The sequence below is a fragment of the Carlito syrichta genome, unplaced genomic scaffold (genome assembly GCF_000164805.1).
Source record: "Carlito syrichta isolate Samal-C Ts95f unplaced genomic scaffold, Tarsius_syrichta-2.0.1 Scaffold303253, whole genome shotgun sequence".
In the NCBI taxonomy this organism is placed as follows: domain Eukaryota; kingdom Metazoa; phylum Chordata; class Mammalia; order Primates; family Tarsiidae; genus Carlito; species Carlito syrichta.
In genome coordinates this window covers 165,161-176,529 of record NW_007247349.1, presented here as the reverse complement: position 1 = coordinate 176,529, position 11,369 = coordinate 165,161, and the positions used below count along the sequence as shown (strand labels likewise).

At 42.9% G+C, this 11,369-nt stretch overlaps 1 protein-coding gene across 1 annotated transcript; it reads left to right on the top strand.

The window, feature by feature from the left end:
* Positions 1–1,606: 1,606 nt before the first annotated feature.
* Positions 1,607–10,169, top strand: LOC103260588 (killer cell immunoglobulin-like receptor 3DL1). Its single transcript, XM_021712424.1, has 7 exons — positions 1,607–1,640; positions 2,706–2,990; positions 4,263–4,562; positions 5,561–5,896; positions 9,311–9,415; positions 9,872–9,924; positions 10,026–10,169. The coding sequence occupies exons 1-7, from the start codon at positions 1,607–1,609 to the stop codon at positions 10,167–10,169; spliced, it is 1,257 nt and encodes a 418-aa protein (XP_021568099.1).
* Positions 10,170–11,369: the final 1,200 nt, after the last annotated feature.

Here is an 11,369-nt window from a genome sequence, read left to right as displayed (position 1 = left end):
TAGTCTCTAATGATCTTTTGTATTTCTTCAGGGTCAGATGTGACTTCATCTTTTGTGTTTCTGATTGTGCTTATTTAGGTTTTTTCCTCATTTTTTCTTTGTCAGTCTTGCTAGGGGACCATCGATCTTGTTTATCCTTTGGAAGAACCAGCTTTTTGTTTCATTGATTTTTTTAAATTATCTTTTTGTCTTCTATGTCCTGGATTTGGGCTTTTATTCTGGTGATCTGCATTCTTCTGCTGAAGTTAGGGTTTTAGTGTTATTGCTTTTCCATCTTCCTTAGGTAACTTGTTAGGCTGTTAGATTGTGATCCTTCCATTTTCTTCACATGCATTTGTAGACAAATGAAATTCCCCTTTTACTACAACTTTCATGGTATCCCAGAGATTTAGTAAGATGTTTCTTCATTTTCATTTGTTTCCAGGTATCTTTTAATCTCTGTTTGGATTTCATCATTGACCCAGGAGTTGTTTAGCATCATGCTATTTAGTGTCCATGTCTCTGTGGGTTTGGGGGAAACCTTGATGGTGTTGATGTTTATTTTTATTCCAATGTGATCTGAGAACGTGCATGGCAAAATTTCGGTCTTTTGAAATTTGCTTATGCTTGATTTATGGCCACATATATGGTCGATCTTAGAGTACGTTCCATGTGGTGATGAGTAGAATGTATATTCTGTGGTCATTGGGTGGAGTGTTCTGTAGGTATCAATTAAATTTAATTGATTTAATTAAATTTCAAAAAGGTAGAGGTCAAGTAAGGAAAACTGATGGCAGAGTACACAGGTGGTTATGGAGATTTGGTAATTTCAATGTTCTGGTATTCAAGTTGGAGGATATTATCAGTTGTTTCCTTTCTTAAAATATTCCAGAGTTTTCTTTCTGTCATTTACAACTGGCTGTTGAGAGCTGATATTCTATGGCATTGTGTTACTAGATATTTATGTCTCATTAAAAGGAAAGAGAGTTATACACACACACGCAGAGAGAGAGAGAGAGAGAGACAGTGAGTTTAGACTCAATGGCCACAAGACGAATTTTAAATAACACTACAAGATCCATAGTTTACAAGTGGGTTTTTTGCTAGTAAAGTAGAATTCTACAATTCTAAACAAGTGCATAACCCTACTGGAAACTCAATCATTTTAACTCGTTCTGACTCAATACCAGAAATGCCACACAAAAACCTATAATGATTTATTTTAATCATGTCTTATATATTAATAATATTTATTAGATGTTTTGTATCTTAATCATTAAAAAATATGAATCTCAGGTAAAAACAACACAAATATGTGAAAAGTCTTTAATCTGAGTATAGTATTCAATCATTTTGTGTGTGAGGGATTGGGTCTGAGTTGTGCTTTGAACTGAGTCACAGTAAACAATTTGAAGCAACAGCTTTAATTGCAACAACTTCCGGAAAGCCATATTTTTCCACTGGCTGGACACCCACCTTGGCCTCATGAAAACAAGAATAGTTTTTGTGCGTCACCTACTTTTATTGTGGTCAAACAAGTAAACTGCATGATCAGAGCCCCCTCGCGACATCCTGTACGCTGGTTTATTTTGCTGGGTCACTGCCTCCTTACAGCAAAAGCAACACCATGTCACTCTCGTTCATCAGCCTGGTGTGTCTTGGTGAGTATGGAGAAGAGAATGGAGGGAGGGAATTCTTGGGTGGTGATGTTCTGGGTGCTGGGTGTCTCCACAGCATACACCCCTGCTGCCCTGGAATTTGGGGGACAGAGTTGAGGGAGGAGTTTATCTCCAGCTCAGCCAGGGTCTCACTGGGCTGGAGGATGAGGCCAGGTTTGTGAGGATATGGATCATCCATCAGGATCTTTCTTTCCAGCGTTCTTCTTGGTCCAGAGAATTGGGACTAGAGTAGGTGAGTTGTTCTACAAATCGTGGGTTGCCATCCACCCCAAAACTAAGTAGACTTTCCAAAAACACAGCAGCAGGCAGCACAGGAGGAGGGCTGATGTGTTGACCATGGGGAGCCCTGTACGTGAATATCTTGTGAACTACAAGTGGAGACCCAGGGAATCCTGGTACCCAATTCTGTCCTACAGACCCTCTCAGTCCTCTCTTCCATGGCTGAGCCATGTTCAATGGAAAATGAGAAAGGTTCTGGTGCTCGGAGCTGGGTTGTCTGGGAAGAAAGCAGCATCCCCTATAGAGATAAGGAAGGAAACAGTGCTGGGAACAGCAGATACCTTAGACCAGAATGGCAACTCACGCTCTTTAGCATTTCCATGATGGTGTGAGCTGCAGTGTGACTGCTGACTGCTGTTGTTCTGCCAGAAGAGATGGGGAACCATAGGCCATGAGTTCCTGAAATTCCAGCATATTCTGGAACAGGGCTCAATTGTTTATTGTGTTTCATGCATTTGATGATGTTATTTTATTCATGTGGACATTGCCCTTTATTCTTTGTCTACCTTTTGCTGTTTTCCTTAACTAATGTTGCATTATTGAAACCTAGGGAGAACCCTGTTGACAGCATTTGCTCAAAGTTCTCAGCTGACCCTTTTATTGTAGGAAGATGTGCTGTGCCTGTATAGTGGTGGGTCTCTCCTATATAGCCCTGGGCATAGCGGAATGGCCAGGAGCCTTAGAAACATGGAAAAGAGGAGTCTCAGCACAGGGAGGGAGGGGCGGCTTCACATCTTCCATCTAAGTCTGTGTCTCCTTCTCCTCCAGGTGGTCAGGACAAGCCCTCCCTGTCTGCCTGGCCCAGCCATGTGGTTCCTCTAGGAGGACATGTGACACTTCGATGTCACTCTCATCTCAGGTTTAACAGGTTCAGGCTGGACAAGGAAGGTGGGGCTCCCATCCCTGAGATCAAGGGCAGAACTTTCCAGAACATGTTCCACATGGGCCCTGTGACTACAGCACATGGAGGAACCTACAGGTGTCGTGGTTATTACCCTTACTCCACTTCTCTGTGGTCAGCACCGAGCAACATCCTGGTGATTTTTGTCACAGGTTAGAAGGAGCAGGGTAGTTTTTCATTGTCCCAACTCATGAATCCCAGAGTCTCTTGTGGTAACATTTGTCAGTATCCAATAATAACAACCATAACCTAGTATTTTAGAGCAAAGGGGAGTCAACTGAGTACCAAAGGGGGGGCAGATAATTATCTCAAATTTTTGTACATCAAAATACCCATATAATGTGAATATGTTATGTTACATTATAAGGGTAATGAAAGTTAAAGAAGAAATAAATGTTATCTGTTGACCTTGAAAAGGAGCAAATATTCTAGTGTGTACAGTGGGGTTCAGTGTAATCAAAAGGGTACACATAAGAGAAGGAGGAAGCAGGAGAGTGTGGGTCAGAACAATGCAGCAGGACAGAGTCTCCACCATTCACTTTGGGCTTTGAAGTTGGGGGAAAGGCCACAATCAAGGAATGTAGGGGACCTCTAGAGGCTGGAACAGTCAAGGGACTAGATTCTCTCCCCAGACTCACCAGAAAAAGCACAGTCTTGCAGACACTTTTATTTATACCGGTGAGACTATTTCATATTTCAACCCTCTGAAACTCTAAGATAGTGTGTCCTCTCCTGACACCATGTTTGTGACAATTTCTTACAGCAGCACCTAGAAAGCAATACAGATACCCACATCAAGAACTATGAATCAAAATAAGGAAAGCTGGCTCTATCTAGAGGTCAGTAGGGGCAGGATGGTGATACACCCATGTCTGGAGGGAGGGACCAATATTCCAGCAGCCAGACCCAGGGTCACCCTATGGAAGATGGGACCATGGAGAAGGCACCAACATGGCAAGAGATGCCCCTAAGTCTCCACCAGAGACAGGTTGTGTGGACACTGGGGAGTACCATAATACATACCTTACTGCTTAATTCTTACCTTCTGCCAGCGATTCCAATTTGTCAAAATTCACATGAACCAGGCTGATAAGAGCCTGCAGATGCAGCCTGTGGTGGTTCCTCTTTCACCCCACCATAAAGAGCAGGAAGGAGATTGGTGAGAAAAGGACACAACAGTCAAAGTTATGAATTTGGTCTCAATGGAAATGGAGTCCTGCTACAAGAGACAGTGAAAGAGAAAAAAGACATGGAGAGATGCAGAAGGGACCTACACTGAAGGGGTCATAAACACAGGAAAGAACATAGAGACACAGATAGGAAGGATAGAGACAGACATGAGTGAATGGACCATTTAATTCCAGGCCCTATGGAATGGGGTGAGGAGGGGTGACTTTTTCTAAACTAACAACTTCTGTTCTTAGGTTTCTACAGTAAACCTTCCCTCCTGGCCCTCCCAAGCCCCCTGGTTAAACCAGGAGGGATGCTCACCCTGCAATGCTTCTCAAAGATCGTGTTTCACGCCTTCATTCTGCACAAAGAGGGGATAACAGAGAAGCCCTTGGAACTTTTTGGGGAGCTTCATGATGGGGGGTCCTGGGCCAACTTCTCTCTGGGACCTATGATGCCTGTCCATGCAGGGACCTTCAGATGCTATGGTTTTGACAGGCACTTCTTCTATCGGTGGTCAACTCCCAGTGACTTCCTGGACATCGTGATCACAGGTGAGGGTATCCAGATTTCCCCTCAACATTTTGGAATACAGACTGGATGTTTCAGGACTTGGAAGCCCCAAGTGCTTGTGAGAAGGATTAGCCTGAGGTTCTTTTGGAGAGAGACAGACTTAGTGAGGACTACAACAACAAAGGCAGAGAGTGAGGAGACACAAGTACAGACCACTTGTCATAACATGAAGGACAGATATGGGGCAATACAGGGGGTCAGAAATGGCTGATAGAGCAAAGGGAGACACACAGACAGATGCACACAACAGAGGGTTTCCTTCTGTTCTTTCTTTGGAGTCCTGGGTCAGATTAGAAGTTTGGTTTATGATTTACCTTCACACTCCCTTCTTCACAAGAAGACCCCAAAGGCACACATGATCTCACCTGAGGTGGGCCCTGTGGCCTGGGGCCATGTGGTACCCACAGATGCTGTGTCTATTCTGATACTTCCTCCTTCTGTGTGATTGAGTCATAATTCTGCCCAGGATATTATGGTCCCAGTTGAAAGAGAACATCAGCCCCTGTGTAATTGTGTTCGCTCAGTCTCAGACTGGACTCTGAGCTTCATATTCCACAGTAGACCCCGATATTATAGGAGGGCAAAAACCCACAAAAATACCCAATCAAATGGAAAATGGAGGCATCAATGAACAGTGACTTAAACACACACACACACACACACACACACACACACACATACACAACTCACACACACAACATTAGCCAGAAGAAGTGAAAACAGGAACTAAGATCAAGGTCCTGAGTAGGGTGTACAAAAATAGCAAAAAATGGAGATGTGGGAGTGAAGGCAGAGATTCCACAAGAAAACTAAAAAGAGACTCAGAGGAAGACATAGTGAGAGAGATAGACCAGTGATAGATGGACAGATAGATGAGAGAGAGAGAGAGAGAAACATTCATTAGATCATAGATGTTCAGGTGTAAGGACAGTGTGATAGGAATGCAACTCTCTATCTAAACTGCCTCTTTGTCTTTCAGGACAATATAAGAAACCTTCTCTCTCAGCCCAGCCGGGTCTCATGGTGAAGTCAGGAGAGAACGTGACCTTGTCTTGTGCATCTGAGAACTCCTTTGACATGTACCATCTATCCAGGGAGGAGGAGGGCCATGAACACAGGCTCCCTGCAGTGCAGAGCCACAAAGAAACTTTCCAGGCTGACTTCCCTCTGGGCCCTGCAACCCATGGAGGGACCTACAGATGCTATGGCTTTTTGAATGGCTCTCGTTATGAGTGGTCAAATGCAAGTGACCCGTTGTGCCTTTCTGTCACAGGTGAGAAAACCCTTTATATGTTCCATGTTTTCTTTCTTTTTTGTCTGTTTGATTCCTGAAACCGTATCTGAAGAACATGTTTCTGATATGGAGAAAAGAAGCAGAGAGAAATACAAAGAGAATAAAAGAATGATTGAGTTTGGGAGGAAGTGTCAGGGTGTAGGACGGTAAACAGGGCAACCCAAAACCCTCCTTCACATCTCGCATTGAGGGCCTCATTGGTAGTGTTCTATGTACTAAGGCAGATACAGAAAAGGGTCAGAACTGTCCCAAGGGAGGGGAGTTTGGGGCTAGCATAGGACACTGCTCTGTGGAGAATCTCAAGGCCTAATTTTTGCAACTGAAACCTCCTCCAAGCAGGAAGAATGAGAGTCTTCACTCCTGATTATTCTGTCTCCACTTCTTACTGGAAAGGGTTTCATGGGGGCTCAAGAGTGGTAAGGGAAGGAAACACCTGGTGGAGGTGGGCAGGTCCCTAGAGGATGTCCACTTGACAAGGAATGAGCTCTTGTCTGTTAGATGTAAGCCTGGTGTACTCAGCAGAGCAACAGCCTTGCATAAGAGAGAACTGAGTTCATCCACACATGTAACATTTCCACAAACTTTTTCATTCAAACACTCTTCCGTGTGCTAGCTATGCAATGCATAATCATTTCCAAGTCTTGCTGTAACAAATTTCCACAAGTTTATTGGATGAGAACAACACAGTTACTAAGATCATCTTACAGTTATCTTATAGGTCAGAAGCCAGAAATGGGTCTCTCTGGCTCTGATTTTTCAGTTATTTAATCTTGGCTCTATTAATTACTTTCTGAGATTTATTATCACTGCTATACTATACCAACTTGCACTTTGCACAGGAGCAAATAATGGAGCAGGGGTTCAAATGAAGGCACCCAGTATAATAGCAAAAAATACAGGAATGACAAAGGCATCTCAATTAGAACCATCATTTTTCTACTACTCTATAAGCATTTTTCTGGTCCTCTCTACATTCCTCTACTTTATTCACACAAAAAAAATCAGGAAAAGTCTTGCTTCATTTATGACTTTGTGTGAGCACGAGATCAGATTGAAAATGGAAAGTGTCCCCAACCCCCACCAGCATAGGTCCTGCATTAGAGAGCATGTTTTATATGTAAGACTTGAACCCTCCCTCCCCTGACCCAAAATGTCCACTTCACCCCTGCTTCCATTCCCATGTGGAGATACAGATAGGACCCTGGGGGGTGATCACCAGCTTTTCTTGAGTGAGTTCCTATCTTGGACTTAGAGACTAAAGACAGCCCTATTTCCAGGCTGACTTTCTTGTAACCCACAAAACAGCTGGTTGCACTGGGGCAGGGAATGGACAACAATAAAATGTATTCAGCAGTAGATGCTTTCAGAAAATCAGAAGCCTGACGTAGGCCTCATGAGAAAACAGAAAGTAGCACATTGTATTCTGCAGTTCTGGGCTCACAAGCCTCATTGCCATTTCCTGATTGTATAACATATGAGGGGGGACCCAAAAAACCTGGAATTTCTTTATTAAAAATTGTATATTTATTCTCACATGTTTAAACTCCAGTCACCTTCAAAGGACACCCCATTTGAAGCCATACACCTGTTGTAACAATATTTTCACTGCTCAAAACAGTTTTTGAATTCATTGATTTGGATGCCTTTCAGTGCTTCTGACATTTTTTTTGTTTCACTTCTTCAGCACTGGCAAAACTTTTTCCTTTGAGGACTTTTTTCATCTGGGGAAAAAAAGTCACTCTGGGGAAGAGCAGGTGAATAGGGAGGTTGGGGCACAGGGGTCACTTCATCTTTGGTCAAAAACTCCTGAATTGGGCTGGGTGCAGTGGACCAAGCCTGTAATACCAGCATTTTGGGAGACCAAGTTTAGAGGATTGCCTGAGTCCATGGGTTCGAGACCTGCCTGGGCAACGTGGTAAGACCTCATCTCTAAAATAAATCAAAAAATTAGCCATGTGTGGTAGCGTATGTCTGTAGTTCTGGCTACTTGGAAGGCTGAGGTGGAAAGATGGCCAGAGCCCAGCAGATCGACTCTAGGGTGGCCGAGAGCATGCCACTGCACTCCAGCCTGGGTGATGGAGTAAAACTCCAACTCAAAAAAAATTGATGAACACCCAGTGCAGTGTGGGCATGTCATTTGTGTAAATTACCCAACATGAAATGAACAAAGACTTGAAAGAATCTCAGAAAAATTCACTGAGTTCAAACGTAGCCTCTCACAATAATGCTGGATGGTACAGTGATGCTGATGTGTTCCTAGAACAGTTATCTAGTGAGGGAAAACTGCACTACATGAGGACCACCCTCCAAAGATAATTCTGGGTTGGGGGGGTCCTCCCTTACATGACAGCTCCACCTCACTTCATTTTATCTTGATTTTGTTTCCCTTTTATTTTAGATTTTAGTTTGCTTGAATTTAGAGTGCTCTGGGTGTAGAGTTTGTGAAGTAGATTCACTGTGCACTGGTATGAATCCCAGGGGAAGAATCTTAATTCACACACAGCACCTTTGGCTATGCCAATCACTTACATGAGGTCCAGGGAGGGAGACAACACTCATGCACAAGTAACAGAAAGCCGGTTTATTACTTGAAAAAAAGCAGCATGGAAGCATAGGTTTGGGGCAAGCTAGTCCACAAAGTCTCAAGTAAAGCTCTGAAGGAGTCACCCCCATGTGCACCATAGCCGAGGGAATTGACAGTGAAGCCCGCCCTGGGTTTTATACCCCAGAGTCACATGACCCATTGAGCTAAATTAATATAAGAAATCCTGTTCTAAAGAGACAGGACCGGAGCTCAGGCTATTCCTGTCCAGATAAGATTATCCTTATCTGAACATTGTTTTTCAGTCAATTTGCATTGCTATAAAGAAATGCCTGAAGCTGGGTGATTTAGGAAAAAAAGAGGCCTATTTGGTTCACCCTTCTGCAGGCTGGAAAGAATCATGATGACAACATGTGCTTCTGACCAGGGTCTCAGCCTGCTTCCACTCATGGCAGAAGGGAAGTGAACCCTGCATGCACAGAGATAACATAGCAAGAGACAAAAAAGGGGAGGAAAGGTACCAAGCTCTATTTAATAACCAGCTCTCTAGGGCACTAGAAGAGGAAGAACCTCTCACCACTCCTCACAGAGGACTTTATTCTCCTCATGAAGGATCTGTTCCTGGGGGATCCACTCTCATGTCCCAAACTCCTAACTTTAGTCTCCAAGTTCAACACTGGGGACACAATTTCAACATAATAGTTGTTGTATTCCAGGAGGTTCTACAGTTATTCTGAGAACTTCAAGTGAGAAAAAGAGAGAAATTCGGATCCCCTATCATTTGTGGTCTAAAAATGTATTTTATGGGATTTCATGGAAATCAACAAATGAGAGGCAATTCATGAAGGGTGACGCTATGATTTGCTTCTTATTGGAATCACATCTTCCTCCAGATAAGCCCAGGCACCTGCATGCTGTGATTGGAATTTCAGTGGCCACCATCCTCTTTGCCAGCCTTCTTTTCTTCCTCTTTCATGGTTGGTGCTCTGCCAAAAAGAGTAAGTCTTGGGAAGAAGAAGCCAGAGATACGTGGGTACCATGGGGTGTGGGATGAGAGTACGTAGGTGTGTGTTCTTGTTGGCAAGATGATCCCTGACCCAGGGCAGGAACCACATAAGTAAGGTTTTCCCAAGAGAATTCCTGAACCCCTGCTCCCTCTCTCAGTTCATAGGCCATGGCCCAATTATGCATTCTGTTCTCACTTCCAACGTAGCCACTGATATCTAGGGGAAGAGTCTATGAAAGGAAGACTGTAGAATACAGCATCAAGGAATAGAAATTGGGAGCTGTATGTGAAGTGTTCTTCATCCTGGTGAAGTAGAATAGCTGACGGCTATTCAGCAGCTGAGTAATCTCAGGCACTCACCGTATCTCTTTGTGTGTTGTAATCTACATGTAGAGTTAGGACTCAGAGGTGCCCGCCCAAGTGTTTTAATGACTTCTATCTCCTATAGATACTGCTATAATTGAACAAGAGCCAGAGGTGGACAGAACACTCAACAGAGAGGTAAGAACCTCCTCATCCCAGCCTTATTAATAAAGTTTTAAGCCCTACTGATCCCCAAGAATGTGTGCATTCACCCTTACTCAACATTTCCCTCTTTCTAGGACTCTGATAGAGGAGACCCACAAGAGGTGATATATGCACAATTGGATCATCAGATTTCCACACGGAAAAAAGTCACCCACACTTCTAAAAGGCCCAAGGAATTCTCGACAGATACCAGTGTGCACACAGAACATGCAAAATGATAAGTAATGATAAAGAGTTGCTTCCTATCTTGTATGCATGCTAAGAACGACCTTGAGGTTGTCTTCCATGGAAGTCATACCCCTTTCTCAAACTCTGCTTAACAGCACAAATATAACAACAGCTGGAATACGAAGACATAAGTCTTCATCTTTAGGGCTTTCTTCATCACAACATGAACCTTAACATGCTCCCTCTTCTTACAAATTTGTATGGTCCCTGTTGCCTACTGGAGAGAACAGAAACTCCTTTTTTAGTCCACATACATTTCACTTGACCCCAGCCAACCTCTACAATCTAACCAGCTGTGGTTTCTTTTTTTGTTGTTGTTTCTTTATTTCAAAGATGTGAGGCACAATTCAGGATTAGGTATATAAATGTTCATTATGCAAGTACCTTTGTTGATGAGGTGTGCCCCTCCCTCCCCGGGCAGTTTCCAACTACTGACAATCCCTTTCTTATAGTATTATAATTATTGTTCAAGGTTGGCTTATGAGTGAGAACATATGGAACTCTGATCTTTGTTTCTGTGATAGATCACTGAGTATGATAAACTCTAAATCCATCCAATTGAAAATGTTATCTTTCTCATGAAATTTTGAACAGGCTTGTGTACAACTACCACATGAAGTTCATGTGCTTTCTTCACTCGCCTACTTTTCCCCCCATCCTCTCTGACACTGGGGTCAAACTGCTATTAATTATTGAAAATCTTTTGGGAAATTATTTTGAATTTTTTAAAAGCATCTATTTATCTTGATGTGGTATTCTGTTCTTAGTTTCTGTGATAGATCACTGAGTATGATAGACTCGAAATATTTCATCCAAGTTGCTGTGAAGTCCATATGTTTGTCCTTCTTTATGGACCAGCTGTACTTTCTAGACCTACTTGTGGCTACAATTACTCTGAGTAACTCACAACTGTATATACATGGGAGTGTCTCTTTTCATACCAGACTTAAATACATGCTGTACCTGAATGTCATTTTTCAGTCTTCTGTCACCAGGAGCACTTCTGTATTTTTTAAAAACTTCAATATAGATCTCTTCAAAAAAACATTTTCTGACCTCATGATTTGGATAAGATGCCTCTTTGCCCACCGTTCAAGTGTTACCCTCAGTATGCACATATCACCTTATATGTTCTCTACTGAGTTTTCATTCCTGGATTTAAGTGCTATATTGAATCTACACAAATGAAG

Excerpts from the sequence above, each read along its gene's own strand:
- LOC103260588 (XM_021712424.1), top strand. The coding sequence starts at position 1,607 with ATGTCACTCTCGTTCATCAGCCTGGTGTGTCTTG. Across the intron at positions 1,641-2,705 it reads CATCAGCCTGGTGTGTCTTG|GTGGTCAGGACAAGCCCTCC; the intron begins GTGAGTATGGAG and ends CTTCTCCTCCAG. Across the intron at positions 4,563-5,560 it reads CCTGGACATCGTGATCACAG|GACAATATAAGAAACCTTCT; the intron begins GTGAGGGTATCC and ends TTTGTCTTTCAG.